We start from the raw sequence: 18,525 nt of genomic DNA, 5'->3' as shown, positions 1-18,525 counted from the left end.
AGAGAGAAAATGAGAAAAAAAGGGTATCATAAATAATGACCATAAGGTAGATTAGAAGTAATCAGGACTGACATCACAAGTTTTCTGGTTCTGAAACATCTTGCCTTGCTAGGATGTGGTTGCCCCTTAGCTAAACATTAATAATTAAGGTGTGTAAACTGCMTTCTCAGACTGAAAGTTTGTATAACTTTTGTGAGTCTTTGAAATCGTCACACTGCTAGTCTGTGTTAGAGACTATTCTGTGTCAAGTAGGATGAAAGCAGCTACTTTTTTCTCAACTACGACCTTTACTGTAGGCATCCGTGTCTCTAATTCTCTGTGTGATCATAAAGCTCCCTGTGGCAAAACCTGAAAAGTAGCACTTGCCAACATAAAGCACAGAGGTTGTTTGCTCAAATGAATGCCTGTGTGCTTGTCCACCTCTCTGTGAAATTCAAGGTGCTTATTAYGAGTAAATTAAGTTACTTAAAGACACTCTACACTTGACCTCTCTTATTTGCAAGTAGGTTCAGGAGGATGCTGCAACACATAAGATGGAATTTTGGAAGTGGAATCAGAGCTTCCTTGAAAATGTTTCTGTTTTCCAGACATTGGTCATGTTTGAAATCATGAAATATATGTACTAAACCTTTATCTGAAAAGAGAAATCAAATGGAAAGCTGAAGATGCTATTTTCTTTGGAAAGGCTGGCTCTACATACCTGTATTTTTTAAGCACAACATCTTGATTAAAGCATTCATGAAATTTGTCACTAAGCCTAATGCCTTTTTTTTTTTTTTGAGGAAGTCCTCTGTGACATTTCTAGAATATAATTATGGTCTGTTGTAGGAAATTGAATGATAAGTAAAAGATTATCTTAATAAACTACAAAAACATAATTATAATGGTAAAAGCTTGAAGTAATCAAATGCRTTTTGAGTCCACTGAAGGACCATTTGCTGCTTATTAGATGTTAATCTTGACATAATTTTTTTATTGAAGATAAGCACCACACAGAGAAATCATTTCTACTTCATGCTATTTCTGTTGTMCTTAATTCTTGGTTTTGCATTACTTTAACACTTGGTAGGATAGATGCATCTTCTGTACCAATAGTAAAACAGAGGTTTACAACCTACTACCCCAGTTATATTGCTATTTRTTTCCTGCCCAGGTTTAGGATTTTGTAAATGATATGTCACGCCCTCTCTTTTAAATTGCCGGAAAATGCTCAGTTATACTAGGACAACAAACCTGGCTTGTTACTAGTCAGTCTGTAACCTACCAAAAACTCCAGCAAACCAACAATTCTTTTTTTCTTTCCTCCTCCCTCCCCCCGCCTCTTCGAAGGTTTTTGTTGGATACTTTAGGAAACAGCAAATGAACATTTAAAATCTTTTGTCAACCCTTTATTATTCAGTTTTAGGCAATCCTTTAAAAATCGTTCCATCATAGTAATGTTTGGCATCCCCAAAGTCCTTGTGAGTGTCAGAGGGGTCTGAGGCTGAGGGTGGTGTGGTGCTGGAGGTGTGRGATGCTGCAGTTCAGTCCTGCAGCTGAAGCTCACGGAAAGCTCCGAGCGTCAGCTGATGCAGCGATTCTTTATGTGGGTCAGCTTTTACAGAAAGCAAGCAGACCATGGAGTGCGAGTTACGTTATCCTGCCTCCTTAAATCTTTTCAGATGCTTCTAATCCTTTTGCAGAGGAGCTATGTTATATGATTTCACTGGGTAACACTTCAGCTTCCATAATTAAARAACAAATTGTCCAGTTCCTGAATGACACAATATCAGAAGTGGCTTTGTTCAGACTTGAGTTTGTCTCATTTAAATTATGCYGTCCCTTAGAAAATATGAAGGTGTTTTTATGCAGCTGTGTAATCTTCTAAACACTGAATTGATTAAAGTGTGATGAAGGATTCTGAGCTTTCATTTTAGATGACTTCCTCTGCACATACTTAAATTCAGGGGCCAAACTTCAAGAATCTTGTTCCTATCAAATAAAAATGTCTACTTTTTTTTCACTGAAAAAAAAATCTAAAATTTGAACTAAAATTATTTTAGGTTCAAGATGTGTCACTTCAAGTGAGAGGATGTTTCATTTCTATTGCCGTTACCTTTTGAGAGAAGAAAAGGATATGAAAGGCTAAGCTTCTGACTGTTAACAAAAATAACCATCAGACTAGGTGTCAATCTGTCTCTCTTTTGTGAAAGCTTATGCCAAAATGCACTGGTAGTTAAGGCACTGTTCTGGTAAAGAAAATGTAGGAGAATCCTGAAGCCAAGCAAGACTGCATGTAGACCAGATGAACACCACTCATTATGGTGTTTTATTTGAATAAGTGGCTCTTCTATTATTTCATTTGCTTCATGAATCTTGTTTCTGCACTCCTGCAACCACTAATTACATCCCAAATCTCTCCCTTACCTCTCCCCTTCAGAAAAAAACCCCAAGAAAACAACAAAAAAACCACCTCTGTAGCTGATGTTTTAATTAATAATTAGTAGTTCATTCAGACTAATCTTCTAAGATGGTATCTCTTCAAAAGCTGCTTTTTGAGTGAATTGGTTACTTCCTATCAATTGCATGTCACTAAATGAAGTGGGCTCTTAAGTACAGATTATGATGCAGGTTAAAAAGCAGATATGTAAAACAGTTACTTTTTCTATATATTCCATTTTAATCTGTCACACTGATTTCCAAGTTGGGAGCTGCTTAAAATTTTTAAATGTCAATCATTTAAAATATTAAATTTTCATGATTATTTAATTATTTTCTACTGAAGTGGTGCTCTTTCAATTTATGTCTAGTACAAAGGGTATGTGAAGGAATAGAACTGTTTCGTGATTAGCAGGACAATACCTTCTTGTGCTACTAGGAAACTGCCACCTGCACCTGACTTTAGTTGCACGAGGCTCATTAGGCTAAAGGAAAAATTGATACATCCATGTCTTCATTGTGCAATAGCCTTGAGAATGTTAGGATATCCAGAAGGTGTACTTCATAAGATTTGTGAGATCGTGTTCTAAACTTGCAGCTCATGCACATCTTTAACCCCAGTGCAGCCTCTTATTTTGGTATTTTAACACTGGAACACTGCACTTAATATGCACATGTGTTCATGCAGAAATTCAAACAGGGTTGAATTTTCCAAAATTGAAACTTCCACTTTTTATCCCACAGATGCCTTAAAATATTTGTGTCTATTTTAGTGTTTTTGTATGCATATTCCTAAATAGCRTAATTTAAATGCTGTGCTGAATGATTTCACTAGAATTTAGACTACACTTCAGTTACAAACCACAGTTTTAATTACAGCACAGATGCATATAGATGAGGAAAAAATAAGATAATTTCAATTATCTTTAACCATTATGTAATTTTCCTTCTTCCCTATGTTATGATAATGTAAACAACAAACAAAGGAGTTTAGTTTGCTGAAATGGTTWTTTAAAATTTAGAAATAAATGTTAAACCTTAATCTGTTTCCTTAAGATCTTTTATTACAGGCATTAACATAACTGCTGTTTTCTGAAATTTATTTCATTTTAATGTGGTAACTGAAAATACACAGTTTCTATGATTAGCAAGGATGTGACTTACTCTTCTGTGTGCTTCTGTTTTATTGTAGTGTGTTCGGATTGTCATGCATCTGCTTTCCTAGATTAGTGTCTTTCCTGATGTTACAGATGTGTTTTCTTTCCTCTCCATGCAGTAAAGAATGGAATTTTTCTATTTTCGACAGCACATTATTCAATTCTCTTSGCATACACTGCTCTGATTTTTATTGGCTTACTTACTTGAAAAGTGTTTCAGTGTTCTGAGAAATTTTGGGTTTATTTATGTTGTGGGATCTTGCTTTCAAAAACTGTGATATGATCTTTCRCTATTTTCATATTGACATGATACTGATCTTAATGTGATTTTGGTGGGTGTCAATTTGAATTAAGATATATATTTCTGGCAGAAATTATAAGAAGAATCCAAGAAATTTAAAAACAGTGGAGGTGAAAATATTGCATTAAGCATCTTCTTATGTCAGCTATCACTKTGTGGTCAGTCTATGAGAACCTTATGGTACAAAATGGAGTGCAAAGAGGACAGCTTAGACARATATAAAATTACTGGATCAAATTGATTTAAATCAACAGGCAGAAAGCTTTAATCAATTTGAATTTTGCTTTTCAGTGAGTTTTTTTTAAAGCAGGTTGAGGGGCTGAAAATTCACTGAATTTTTAGTATCTCCCAGGTATGGAGATTCTACAGCTGATTGGGGCAACCTCTTCTGGGGCTTAACCAGCCTCACRATTTAAAAAATACCCAACAAAACACAGCACAAAACAGAAAAAAACCAACCTAATTCCATTTTTTTCCAGTCTGATTTTCCTGTGTTTCTACTTTTCCTTATCCTACTGCGATGCATCTTCAAGAAGAGTCTGGCTTATTCTTCTCTACCCTCACATTAGGTAGCTGTGGATTGTAATAAAGTCTCCCTTTTTTTTCTTTTATGACTGAACAAACTCAATTTTCTTAGCTTCTCCTTGTAATATCACTTGCTCCAGCCCTGTGATCATCTTGGTGGCTCTTTCCACTGGATTTGTTCTCCCATTCTCAACTAGCAGTACACACTTGTGTGTTCAGGAAGTGGCACCGACCAAGGGGCTGTGCCTGTCAGGTCATCTAGCAGCCCTTAGGCAGGATGAGCACCCTTGTCTGGTATGGAGGCACTCCAGGACAGCTGCTCTGACCAGCTTCTTCTGGATAGTCCAGAAGGGGGGTCTAATATTTGACATGAAAACTACTCTTTGGAGGATACTTGGTTCTACATGGTGATATGGTTTGATTTAGTAGAGACATGCTGCCATATGCTGAAATCACAACACAAACATGATACAGCAGCTGAAATATACATTTGGGTCACCATTCCCATTGGTGATCTTCATATGCCACTGTCAGGATGGTGGGCATCTCTAGTTCACCAGGAAGGAATATGTGAGCTAGAGCCATCTCAAGCCTGTTGCTCTCGTGAGAACCCCTGGTGCTTTTTCAGTTTTACACATTCTGTGTGACTGAGCCGTCAGGTCACACAGGTCACACAGGTACTTCTCCCCCTGCTGGCCTGGCTACCTGGGGAAGACCTTTTAGGCTATTAATTATTTTAGAAAAGGCTGTTTGCATAACCTGATAGCTTACTGTACAGCCACCTATCTAAAGCAAAAGTTACCCTGCAGTCCCCCTTATGTGGGGATAAGTTTGACTTCCTTTCTGCCACTTGACGCTCATTGTTCCATTTCTTCCCTGAGTTCATAACTCTTGCCCATCTCCTCTCAGCCTTCTTCCCTTGTGGAGGTTTTTTCATCAGTCAGGCAGGCTGGATCTCCTTGGGACTGTTGTAAATGTGCTGATGGGCCACAGGTACCTGGAGYAGCCTGTACCAGCTGCTCCTCACTTCAAAGCTCAGCACACATGTTTTGGTCACATGAGTTGAATGTGTCCAGCTGCACAAAGATGAACACAGTCATATAATGCTGTCAGGAAAAAAAAAGAAGGAGAAAAGCTGCAGGAATAATTAATTGTTATTAATTGACCTGAAGGGCCACAAGAGAGAGCAGGAGCCTCAGATACAGGCTGATGATCTCATTGAGTTATCGTGAAAGGCTTGAATCTACTCCAGTGAAAATGTGGACCCAAGTTTCAGGCCTTAAGTGGGTSCCTTCTGATTGTGCAGGTGACCTTGCTTGTTATTTTAAAACAAGCACTTGCACCTGGTCACAGTCCTTTTTGTCTTGGTGGGGCTGGAAAGATGTATTTGGCATGGTGGGTACACAGAGGTTTGGGAATAGAGATGTCACTGCGGAAGGAAAACCAAAAAGAAATAACCAGGGAAGAGTCTTCATAGGCTCGTGAGGGTTAAATCATTTGCTCTAGAAAATCCAGCAGTCATTCCGAGATTCATCACCACAATTTTGACACAAAGAAGGAGAATACTTAATTTCTTAATTGCCATCAGTAATAATAATCTGTTCAGTTTTCTTTGATTATATTAAAAAATAGCCATGATGAGAATACATTTTCATAGAACAAGCAATCAGAGATTTTTTTTCACCTCTGCATTTCTTGCGGTACAAAGCAGTATGCGCATTACAGTATTTTTGATCTTTAAAGGAAAGTTATGATACCCTCTACTGGCTATTTTTGGAAATAAATCTGAGCTATAACTGACCAGTTTAGAGACAGCAGCAGTTAAACTTAATCTGTACTGCAGTTTTAATGTAGTCTTTTTTTTTCTTCTTCTTCTTCTTATGGATTTGTGAGGAGTTTGGGTTGTTTTGGTATTTCTTCCCTCTTTAGTCCTGTCCCTGGTTTCAGCAGAGTGACTCTGACTGTGATGGAACTGTATTTTTGAAAGCAGTTTGTTATGGCTTTCAGACCAACAGTTCTATAGGTACAAAKGAAAATAGCTAGATGTTATCACAGCTCTTGTTGCCTAGTAACCAAAGCCCAATGTATAATTCAACAAGATAAATTTGATGCACTTTGCCTCTCTTTTCCCTTTTTGTAGCAGAATGCAAAATACATTTAGATGTGAATATTTTGTTTTCTGGTAACTAAAATGTATTGAAATCTCTCATTTTGTAAACTCAGTTACAATGATCTGAGAACTGATGAAGATTTCCCATAAAGAAGAATGGTCTGGTTCTTGTAACATTCCTGTACTGTTCATATAAGTATGCCAGCATGACTGTGCATACAAAAATTATTTTTTCCATGCCATCCTCAAATTTCACCTTTCCGCTTTGTATTCTGATTTGATGATGATTTTACATATTTTTCTACTAAATCCATTTATGCAGTCAGGGATTGTTCTCAGAATTATTTGCTCAACTATGCTGATAACATGCCTAATATTATCTAGGACTCTCCTTGAATTAGTTACTGAATTTGTGAGCAGGTGTGAAATGTTTGCTTCATTGGCACAAGTTGTGTAAATAAACACTTGTACATTTCTAGCATTGATTTTTGCTTTGTAAGCTAATGATTATATCTTATCATAGAATTAACTATCAAATGAATTTATTTACTCACTGTTGTAACTAATCATACTTCAGTTCTGGTAATATAAATTGTATTAGTAACATTGTCTTAACATTTACATAAACATATGCTAAAATAGTATAAGTTCACTGTACTGTTGCAACCTTGTACTTAACAACCTTTAACTTACTAAATTTSTTTTGAATTGTGTGGCACCTACTTTTATGCTTATTACATGCAGATCTTCTTCACTTACTTTATTGACTTATTTAATATTTTCAAGAATTATCTAAGATTTAAACTAATTTTTAACTATTTTGCCTAGCAATACTGTGTATCTCAGTGCAATCACATTTGTGTCTTTTCTTCATTTCTTTTTCATTAACACTTGATATTCAAATCAAACTCTTGTTAGATGTATGATCTTTCATTTTTCCTGTCTATACTGATTGCGGGACATGCCTGAATTATCATTCTTCTACGAAGGTCACAGATTTCTGTGGAGGCTGAATTCTGTACTTACTGGAATCACTTGCATAAAGATGCTTATTTTTGATGCTAAGAAAAAGATGGTACAGTGTCCAATGCTTCCATACAAATGACATTTACATATCTATCATAGTCTAGGAAACCTTCTTTTAAAGGAATACCTAACATTAAAGGCTTGGAAATTAGATGTAATTATGGAGTGCTGGGAACAGTAGGAAGGGAATTTGTGGATGAATATTGGGAAGAGTTTAGATAAAGTGTGAGAGTTATAGTTTGTGGAATGATTTCCCCAGTGAACAAGATAATAGAGATATTGATTGTTACTTGAAGTATCTTTGTGGAATGATTTCCCCAGTGAACAAGATCATAGAGATGTTGATTGTTACTTGAAGTATCTTTCGGTAGGTAAAGTCATGCTCATGTTGGGTTTTAACTTCTTCAGTTGCCTAATGCTAAAATYTTCCTGTCTGTTTTAGTCTTGTTTTTTTATTGGTTTATTTTGTTTTCTTAATATTGACAATACTCTTGTATAAGCTCAGAACTGAACTGGGACATTAACCAACTGTTTCTTCTTAACAGGTACTGCTCCCAGCAGCTGGTCTCTTGCAACTGCAGGATGTGAAAAGGACTTGCTGTGAGTTCTTGGAATCCCAACTTCATCCTATCAACTGCCTGGGGATTCGTGCTTTTGCTGACATGCATGCATGCACAGATCTCCTGAGCAAGGCCAACACATATGCAGGCAAGTTATCATTAGCAGAGCACTCAGCTGGATATCTGTCAGTGTGGGTGGGTTCCCTGCCACCCAACCCCATCCAGAAGAGAGCAAATTTTATCCAGGATATTGCAGACATGTATCTCCTGATGAAACAGGAGATTTGATATGAATGTCTTCAAGAGAAACAAAATGTGCTGGCTGGACCATAGTTGTATTTAAGCTGAGTGGAGTAGCATCTTCACAGACTGTTGTGACTCTGCAGGGTCCAAGCCATTTGTAATCCAGAAACAAGTTCCCTGTTTAAATTTCTTCACTGTCACTTAGGGGAGGAAATCAGGAAAGAAGAATTAAAAATCTGACAACTACCACAAGTCAAAGGATGTAGGAATTACATGGGGGAAGAAATAAGAAAAAGGCATTGGGAGGAGGTGTAGCCCCTGAACTGCACAGGCAAAGAAGAAAGAAATGTAATGTTGGGTATTATGTTATCAACTTACCTTCTGAAAATCCTGCTCATCTACCCCAAGACTTGAAATTTCCTACTATAAAGGAAATAGTCTTATTCTACTACCTTGACATAGTGTAGACAGAAGTGCACCTTCTAAATAACAATACAGTTCAACCAATAAAATTCTATTTTCTATGTAGAGAACTTGCCATTGGATCTTTATATGTTTTTTCAGAAAAAAATGTTTATGGACTTTTTTATTACTCAAAGTACGTTATTATGGTGTGCATGTATGCCTAACACATTGAAGACTGTGTTATTCATATTTGTAAGCGGATTGGTCCATGTCAAGTCTTAATATTTTGAAAATTAGGTTCTCATTTTGCTTGCTGTTAATAAGAAAAAAAATGGGTTCTGTGGTGAAGTAACTGTAGTGATGTAATTGGGAATAGCAGGAAAAAAAATTCTCTTTTTCTTGGTGCCTGTGAGGCCTCAGAGACGAGTGCTGAACCACACTTTAAGATAGATGCAAACAGGCTGAAGTGAATCCAAGGAAGTCTAACATGAACATTAGTAAACAGACAGATCTGTGACAATGACAGTGAGGATGAGAGTCCTCTCAGTCAGTAAACTAAAATGTTGGGAGGATGAGAAGGAATTGAAATCTTCTTGTGCATAAAAATGACTGAGAGTGAGTAAGCTTAACTTGCGAGATATTTTTAAAGTAATTTCAGATATTAAGGGAAAAATGTAACTCTAAAAGTAACAGAGATCAGACAAGCTGATTGTCAAATGGCTTACTATGGTCTTTCCATTGTTAGGCAGCTGTAAGAAAACAGGGGAATCTAACTTCTRATTCAAGTTGATTCAAATCATGTACATGTGCAAAACTAGTTGAGTTGAAGTCCTTTTAAGCTTATGCTTTTATGAATCTGCAAATAATTTTTTTTCTTTAATATTCCAAATACATTTTTTGCTGTTGGAAGCTGATATACATGTAGTTTCAGAAAGTATATTACTGAATTGGTAATTTTTCTGGATTATGTATTATAAATACTGGATGAAAACCTTGTTTGACTGCTTTTGATGCCAAAAAAGGTTGCAAAATGTAACTGACAAAAACCAAAACAAAATATTGTAAAAGCTTGTACATTTGTAGCATGGCATTATATCCAAAACTAAGGCTTTTAATTTRTTTAAGGAGCAATGATCTTCTTTTGTGTGTAGAGTGTCTTGGTGTTTTGATGCTGGAGTTGAGCCTGAACATACAATACTAAGGAATTTCTTCTTAGCAAAATTGGCAAAATTTTTGTGTAAGTTTTTTGTGTGAAAAAACCTCCTGTTTTATAAGGTTTAACTTATTAACCAGTGAAACAGTATACTTTGATTAGAGCTTTGGTTGTAAGTGTTCAGAGTGTAAGACAAATTAGCTTGTAAATTGAGAAGTCATGGGTTGTCAGAGGTTGAGGGTGACTTTCAGATATGCTTCCTTATGTGCAACTTGCACTGTCTGCCCAGTCACAGATCATTTCTTGTCTTTTCAGTTGTCTATTGTATGTCTCATTTCTACTCAGGTTTAGAAAAACTGAATTGCTTTCCATTTTGTCATCTGTCCCTTCTCCCTGCCTTCCCCTCATGGTGATTTGAGTGTTCTCCCAGTCATTCCGGTTTGTAAACTTGAGAACTTGAACTCTCCTTGGCCATTTTCTCCAAAGTACCCAGWTGCGTGTTGCTCTGTTTTGTTTCCTCCCTCCCTACCAAATCTGCTCTACATTTCTGTTTGCTGCAATTAAATCCATCTCTGCCATAATTTCCTCTCTGTTTGCTAAGGTTATTTTACTACTTTTGCAATGTTCCTTTTCCTCCTGGATCAAACTCCAGCCTYCCATCCTTGGGTTTTTCAGTTCAGCACAATTTCCTCACGTAAATGCTTTATTTCATCTGTCCCTCTCACTACTATTTTCGTGCTTGGTACCAACCTTCTCTTTCGTCTGTAACYAAACCACCTTCCATTTCTGTCAAATTCCCTCCAGAAGCTTCCTTTATTGTCATCATATTCTTGGAGTACTGCTGACCTGTATGACAAGCTGCCAGCTCAACTCCTGCTGTGTATTCACTCTACCTGTGGGGTGGATTTTAAAGCACTGCACATGCTGTTCTTACTCTTGAGATAAATATGCTGTRTATAGTCAGGGTGCACAGTCAGGTCCCCTCTCTGCACTGCCTTCCTTAATCCATAGCACTGACAGGCTGAGAATAAGAGCAATACTTAAGAATTAAAATTTAAATGCCCTGAAAAGGCTGTAGAAGAAATACATATGACTGCATTGCTTTTTRTAACTTTCCTGAAATGTACAGTGACCAATTAGCATCATTAACAATTAGTACAGAGTTAAAATCGAAAATTTTCTTGAAATAGAGCACTAAGTGCTTCAACTCACATGTCCAAATAATAGGCTTTTTATTACTTCAGTAAATTTAGACCTCAGAAAGGCAAGGACTTTGATGAACGCTTTCAATCATCTTCATTCCTAGAAATTCTGTTTTCTGGTACAGATTTTTTTAAAACTTGAGGGAGATTACAGTATTTCTATCAAGAATGATTGATGTATCAATTAAAAAAATTCAAAAGCTTTTCAGTTTGTTTTTGAAAGACCTAGCTTTTGTAATGCGTACCTTACTCAAGAAGCTGTGATGTGTWCATGACTGAATGACTGTGATATTTCTATTTAGACATCTGTGAAAAAAGTTTTAATTAAATCCTGTCCTCTTTGAGTAATACAATATCAAATCCAGAAAGTTGCTATCTTTTTTACCTTTTGTGCAACAGGAAGCAAGACACAAATTTAGTAATTAATGTTCAGATATTTATTGTTTCAGGGAACACATTTTGAACAGCTGTTGCTTAATTTTGAGTTTCAAATTATTTTTTCCAAATTCTGTTCTGACTGCGCCTTAGTTACTTCTAAAATGAACCTCCTAACAACTTCTTTGTTCAGTTTAGTAGTTGAAGCTATAATCTATTTATATAGATTACTTTCTAGAAATATAAATTCTAAGACCCAGGCAAAACCCTGCGTGCAGAATTAGTTAAATGTTTTTTGAGAGCACAGGAACTGTGTCCACCTGATAACTCTCCTTCCCTGGGCCGTTTTGTTCAGGCATCCTTTGCTGTGCTCAGAGAGTCTYTGCAAGCAGGATACAGGCAAGTGCAAAGAGGAGGGAAGCTATTTGTTGGTCCTAGTTGGGACATGCAAGATATTAGGTTGAGCAYCAGAATGCTCAGTATCCTGATAAAAGGATTCGGGGGCAAGCATTGGCCTTCATCCCTCCTTGGAATTGGCTGATCATTAGTCTTACTGAATTTCTGTCTGCCAAAACCCTGACTTTCTTTCATACAGTTTYAAACCTTTTCAGGTCAATGTTCTTCCTCTTGAATTTTCAGGCTACTTATTGCTTGTATTTCAGCCATCATGGCTTCTTTTTTCCCTCTGTTCTTATCTCAAATGGCTCTTCGTACTTGTACTTTGTCACAGCTTTCTTACAACTGGAAAAAATTTTCTCAAAAGTCTGAGCCAAAAATACATGGCTGTGCCATTTCAGAGTTAAGCCTTGTATCACATGCAGCTTAACTCCCAGGGCACACATTTTGGGATTAATGTTCCAGAAACTAGAAAGAGTACAGAAGAGGATTATTATAAAATGAAAAGCATTTTGATTTTTAATTTCTCCCAGTCTTTATTTTGGTTACACTTACTATTTTATATTTAGGAAAAAGAGGCAGTGAAATAGTTTTGCTAATAGACAATGATAACATAAAAATACGTGGATGCCAATGGTTCAGAAGTTATTAGAAAAGTGAAACTCTCAAACTTCCAGTGGGAACGAGAATATCYATTAAAATTAGAGCTTCCTAATTCCTATGATGGCTTGGTCATTCTCTAGCAGAGTGTGAGATTTCTAGAAGAGTCATTTACATGTACCTGTGATGCCTATAGAGTGATCTGAAAATAGTGGACAATTGGTACAGGTTACTTGGAATGAGCCTGTGTTGCAATTAAACATCAAGATGCCACCTGTTGTCATGATGTTTCAGAAAGCAATCCTGCTCTGAGTCTTGTTACATTTGGAGGCTGTGTACACCTGAGGCCTCTCATCCTTCTTGTGCGAGATTCTTAGGAAGAGATGTGGCATGAACACTGCTAGTCTGTCCTCAGTTTTAGTCTGGGATATGTCTTACGTAGTGTTATAGGATGTTCACAAAATAACATTTTTTCCTGGGAAAATGGTGCCCTATGTAATTGTTGTAATGTTATGTACAACCTGAAGATGAATTGGTAAAGCCTTTTAATGAAGAGGGGTGTGCCATCATGGACCAAAGAGACCCTAGCTCAGGTCCTGACATATTTCTGAGTTTTAACCAGAGAATAATAATGTATTTCACTCACCACATAGGGCAGTATGGACTTTGGATGACCTGTGGCAGAGGTGTCCTTTGAGGCTTGACACAGTGAACCTTTTTGGCTTTTAGCATTGTGCTGGCATGTTGAAGATTCTTTTGTTAGGGCATGGTAGCACATGTGTGATGCAGGGATTGCTGCATTGTACTTGACTGTGGGATAAMAGCATTCTTGATTCTGGTGCTCTTAAAACTCGAGGCCTGGCAAGACTTGGAAGCTTGCATGTCTTCTGTGGACTGTTCTTGTGTGCATCCGTATGCCTGGGATGGAGAGGATGTAGTTGTCACAATCTTTCCTACTATTCTATTCTGAGTAGCAACGTCTGTTGCTATGCTGCTGTTGCCTTGGCTGTTGTGAATTTCAGTGTTCTAAAAAGCAGTTATTTAAGCATAAAATTGACAAATAAATAAGATTTCTTTTTGAAAAAATGTGATTCTGCAGTGTTTAGCTACTCCTGGTTCTCCAACTGGCAGAGTTTGTGTCTATCCCTCTGGACAATGCTGGGGCTCCTCTTTGACCAGTGCCTTAAAATAGGCCATTAGCAAAGACCTTTTGTCCCAAGCAAAAAAACAAAGAAAAAAAAATCACAATGTGACATTGTGAAGTGAAGTTGTGATTTTAAAAGCTGGAATTATTTCTAATGTTTTTGTTTCATCTGCTTGAGAAACTGTCAGTTTTCTTTTAAATGACCATAAGGCTTAGATCTTTCCAAGCTCCCATGCTGTGCATTGCTCTAAAACAATAGATTATCAGTTCACAAACAACTGGAAACAGAAAGTGCTGGGATGCTGCAGCTGGTTTTGTAGCATTATCACATTGAAAGGTGCAGGTACTCCATTTAGGTTTTAAAAAATATCATCAGTTGTTTTGTGGAATATAAATAGTTGTTCCAAACTGACAAAAAGATACTTACAAATGTATTTGGTTGTGATATTTTGTTTCACACATAAATATTTGTTCAATTACTGTCACAAAAAGATCTAGAGAATATGAGCAGGTTTTTCCTTTTTCCAGTTGCAGACTCTGGCACTGATTATCTGTGGCAGTTTTTTTCCATACACATTAATGTGGCTTTGGGACGATCTGTTCTGACTGTAGGTATATAAATGAGTGAAAAAGTGTGAATTAATCCATAAATGTTGAAAGCATAGAATGTCCTGTGCAGATTTCAGATGTAGCTTTCCCTCCTATGTAAGTGAAAAGTATGAAGTTAATGTCAATATCTGTATGGCCAGATTGTGTGCTTTTTGGATAGARGAGGTGTCAAGTGCTTTTGGCTGCATGTGCATGTGTAATACACAGCTCCAGACTCATAGCAACAAATACCAAAAAGGGGTACATTTGCAGCTCCTATTTTCTTACTATGCTCTGCATGCTGGCATTGTTTATTGTACTGACCAACATTTTGTTACTAGCCCCTTTCCTGTTGTTAAAAACATCTTTTAGTTTGTCCCATCCTGCTGGCACAGGGTAGACAAGGACAGATATTTAGCTATTCAGATAGAAACTGACTCAGTTGCAAAAATGTGAAAATCTGTTTTTCATATGCAATTGGAACAGATATTTTAGAAATGTCCTAAAATGGATTTTTTTTTTTAAGACAGAGTTTAGTCTTGATAATAAAGAAGTAGGACTCTACTTGCTTAGGAAGTGGGAATTTAGAAGCCAAGCCTCTGCAGCTCCTAAGCCAGCTTGTTTCCAGGCTGCCAGACTCTGGAGCCAGCTGGCTTCAATTTCTGGGTAAAGAGGCAAGAAATGGGGCAGAATTCCAGTACAAATTTGTCAAAGTTGCATACTGTGTGGAAAATTCTGATTTGAGAAAAATAATTACTTTATTCTCTCATGGAAACTTCCATCTGGGATGTTCTCTCTCTTTGCTTCTTTAAGGGATGTTCATAAAGAAAGAAGTAAGCTCTCTAATGCAATAAATAGAAAACAAGCTAATTTGAGTTTTTACAGGAGACAGATGCATTAAATGTTCAATCATTTAATCATAAATTTCATCATGTTTGATTTTAATATCTCCAGATTGTTGAAGCTTTCAGGATGTGAGCAGTAATATGAGATAATACAAATCCTAACCCAGAAGGCAAAATAATCCAGACACTCAGTACTATTTTTCTCTCATCGTTATTGGGAAAAGAGGATCTAAGTGTGATTTCTTGAAATTTTAGTATTGAATTGTGTTATTTTGAAGATGCTGATACCCTTCTTGCTAAAAGGATGCAAAAACTTTGAATTTCATAAGCATAATTTTTATATAAAAGAAAGCCTTCTATCTTCAACACTAGAACCAGCATTACATAAATTGCCATTGATGGATTTAATTGATTTTACATTTCCTTGTTTTTTTTCAGTTTATAAATTTTTAAAATAATCCATTTATTTGTAATTGCAATTGGCTTCTGCCCAAATGTTATCTTTCCATCAGGGTTACAATGGTCTCCTAGACAACAAGAGATCTAATTCTAATGAGACAAGTAATTTCACTGTACCTCTTTTATGTTGACTAAAATTTATACAGAAATCTCCTCTATTTCTTTTTTTGTTTGTAATTCATTCAGTTGAGGATTTGTAGCTGTTGACTGAATGGTTTGCTTTAGTTTCTCCCTTTTTCACTCCTCTTGTACTTGTGCTTTGTTTTATGCCTTAAGAGGGTGACATACATTCAAACAGTTCTTGTTCAAGTATTGTTTATTTTTTGTTTATCTTCTATAGTTCTCTTTCTAGCATGAAAACAGGAAAATTCTCAACTTTTAACTCTCCTGGTTTAGAGGCTGCATCTCTTCCTGTTTAGTGCATGACATAAATATAAAACAACTTTTAAAAAGCAAGACTTTTATATAGGAGTCTATAAATCAACCAAGTATTTGAAATATATCCCATTGGATGCGATCCACTATTGCATTGTATTTCTCCAGGAAAGATGAACAATGCTTCAGCACCTCAGATTTGTTTGAGATTTGGATGTGTGTTGCTTCCCCTTTCTGCTTGCTTCTGAACTCAACTTCTCAGTACAGTCAGGCATACTGGTCTGTGACAGTCACCYGAAATTTTGGATTTTATTGTAAAACTATAATTTTATAAGTTTATTGTAATCTATGCAAATTGCCTTTCTCAAAATTACTGTTTGCAAACAGTAAAACATATCAGATATTTATCTCAGTAAGCATACTTCAGAAAATTCTACTTYAGCTTGAGAAACTGCATATGTATTAACTGAATATAACTGAAACTGCATATAACTGAAAAGCAAGCAGTTATAAAAATATTTGTAAAGACTGGAAAAGTACCAGCATTCATACAAAAATTAATAGTATTTTCTCTCAACCTTCCTTTCCTATTGCCTGAAGTACTGCAGAAAATACAACCTGTCCATCATAAGAGAATGCTGCAGAATTAGAGGGACTTGTACTGATGATGACTGCATCCAAAAAAAAGCTGTTGTACCCTGCAAAGTTGAACTGAAAAATTWGACTTCCTGAGCATTCAGCATTCTTTAACTTTTTTTAAATGCTTAGACAAAGTTCTCAAATATGGAGTCATAGTTATAGTAGTATTTGTTGAGTGATAGAAAAGGCTGGAAAATGTTCTTTAGTTTGAGTATGTTTGCTGGCCTCTTTTAAATTTATTCTAATTTTGAGAGAATTCTTAAGTTCTTAGTAACAGCTGTCCCTTCTACTTCTAACTTCTGTTAAGAATAGCAGAAGAAGGGAGAAAATAATTTAACTGAATGGAACTTCTTTTTAAGAAACASAATGCCATAAAAAGCAAATTTAAGGAAGGGAGAGGGCAGCTGAAAGACAGCTTGAAAACATTACATTTTTTCAGTTTTATTTAAGGTTGAGGTTTAAAAAAAATAGGAAAAATACATACCTTCTGCACGTTGTAGAGATTGCAATATGCAATATTTTTATGACCTTGGAGAAGCTCAGAGAGATGCAACATGACTTTTTTGACACTGCTGGTTGATTCTAATGAGCAACCATTGTTCATGTCCAGCTACAAGTTTAAAACATGCTTGTCAACAACATAGAGATAATGGAGRCTCTGGAGTCTTTTTTCTGTGTTTTTGTGTACAAATTTAGCTCAATGAGACTTAAGTAATTCTCAAGGACAAGTACTGAGATGAAGCAAGCATCTGAAAATTGCTATAATGCTTTTAGTATAATGTGTTTAATGTTCAATATTTCAGTTAAAGAATCTTTAAATATAAAAGCTATTTGTGAGCCCAAGCTTTAGCCTACAGAAGAGGTTTCAAGTCAATTGCTAGTATTGCTTCTAGATAGGGTAAAATACTATGTATATTGAAGACTTTTCTTCTGCTTTCCTCTGCTGCTTTAATRCTCATTATACACATGTTGCACTGTATTTTAGTGTATTTCTTTTCCTCCAAACAGAACAGCACTTTTCCGATGTTGTACTTAGTGAAGAATACCTCAATCTTGGTGTAGAGCAGGTGTGCAGTCTTATATCCAGTGACAAACTCACAATTKCCTCAGAGGAGAAGGTAAGACAACCTGTATCCCATTATTCTTTTTATCCTTTTATGTGAAAGGGCAAGCTTGCTCATAATTGATCTTATACACTTTTTTGGATGTGTTCTGTTACCTTARTGAAATTAGGCATGTATTGTGCTCAAGTTTAAGGGACTTTTCCCAAAAGTGTTGTCAGTCTGATGCTGAAAATTAGTTTCAACTCTTAAAAGTCCTAAAACTGTATTAACTCATATTACCCTTTGTTCTTTGGGGGAAAAAAAGCTGAAAAACAAAACCACATTAAATGGAAATTCCTTCTAATCTTCAAGCAGAACAAACAGAACAGATGCTGAGTCACATACACAGGACTTTGATTTACCAAGGGATAAATAACTCAAAGTTTGAAGAGCAATTATATGCCATTTGCTAACTTTAACATCAGCAGTCCCACAAAGGTATTAAATCTCTGTATGTATGTGTGAGCTGTTCAGCCTAACTGAACAAATGTGGGTTGCAGAGGAGRTGACTAGGCAGCTTGGTATTACCTAGCCTGAGTTTAATGTGTATTGGCTCAGATTTAGCTTAGATTTCAATCTTTTAAAGCCATTTTTGAAACCTTCAGTGAGCCCAGGTCAWCTCTGTAAACCTCTATTGGTTTTCATGTTGTGGGTGTATTCATTTTGAGCTTTTTAAAATTCAGTTATGATCTATTTGAAATAAGTTGTTTTTCTTTTTTCAAAGGACCATATAGTTGTACTCAARTGAAGCTAAATTGTGTTCAAAAGCATTCATTTGTGCAGTCAGGTAGTGTTTCATGTTAAAACCCTTTTGAAACTTTGAATCTAAGAACCATCTGCTTAACAGCAACTAGCAAAGCCATGTTGTTGTTCCTGTAATAACCCGAAGGTCTGGTTCTAT

At 36.2% G+C, this 18,525-nt stretch overlaps 1 protein-coding gene across 3 annotated transcripts in view; it reads left to right on the top strand.

The window, feature by feature from the left end:
* KLHL2 (kelch like family member 2) overlaps nt 1–18,525 on the top strand; it is a 56,387-nt gene that overhangs the window by 26,045 nt on the left and 11,817 nt on the right. For all 3 annotated transcript variants that reach the window (XM_057375430.1, XM_057375447.1, XM_057375439.1), the window contains 2 exons: nt 8,083–8,245; nt 17,530–17,639. In XM_057375430.1, coding sequence (XP_057231413.1) covers nt 8,083–8,245; nt 17,530–17,639 — 273 coding nt within the window. The remainder of the gene's footprint in view (nt 1–8,082; nt 8,246–17,529; nt 17,640–18,525) is intronic.

This window comes from Malurus melanocephalus, unplaced genomic scaffold (genome assembly GCF_030028575.1).
Source record: "Malurus melanocephalus ecotype Western Australia unplaced genomic scaffold, MMel_1.1 scaffold_9, whole genome shotgun sequence".
In the NCBI taxonomy this organism is placed as follows: domain Eukaryota; kingdom Metazoa; phylum Chordata; class Aves; order Passeriformes; family Maluridae; genus Malurus; species Malurus melanocephalus.
This window is presented reverse-complemented; position numbering and strand designations above follow the sequence as displayed.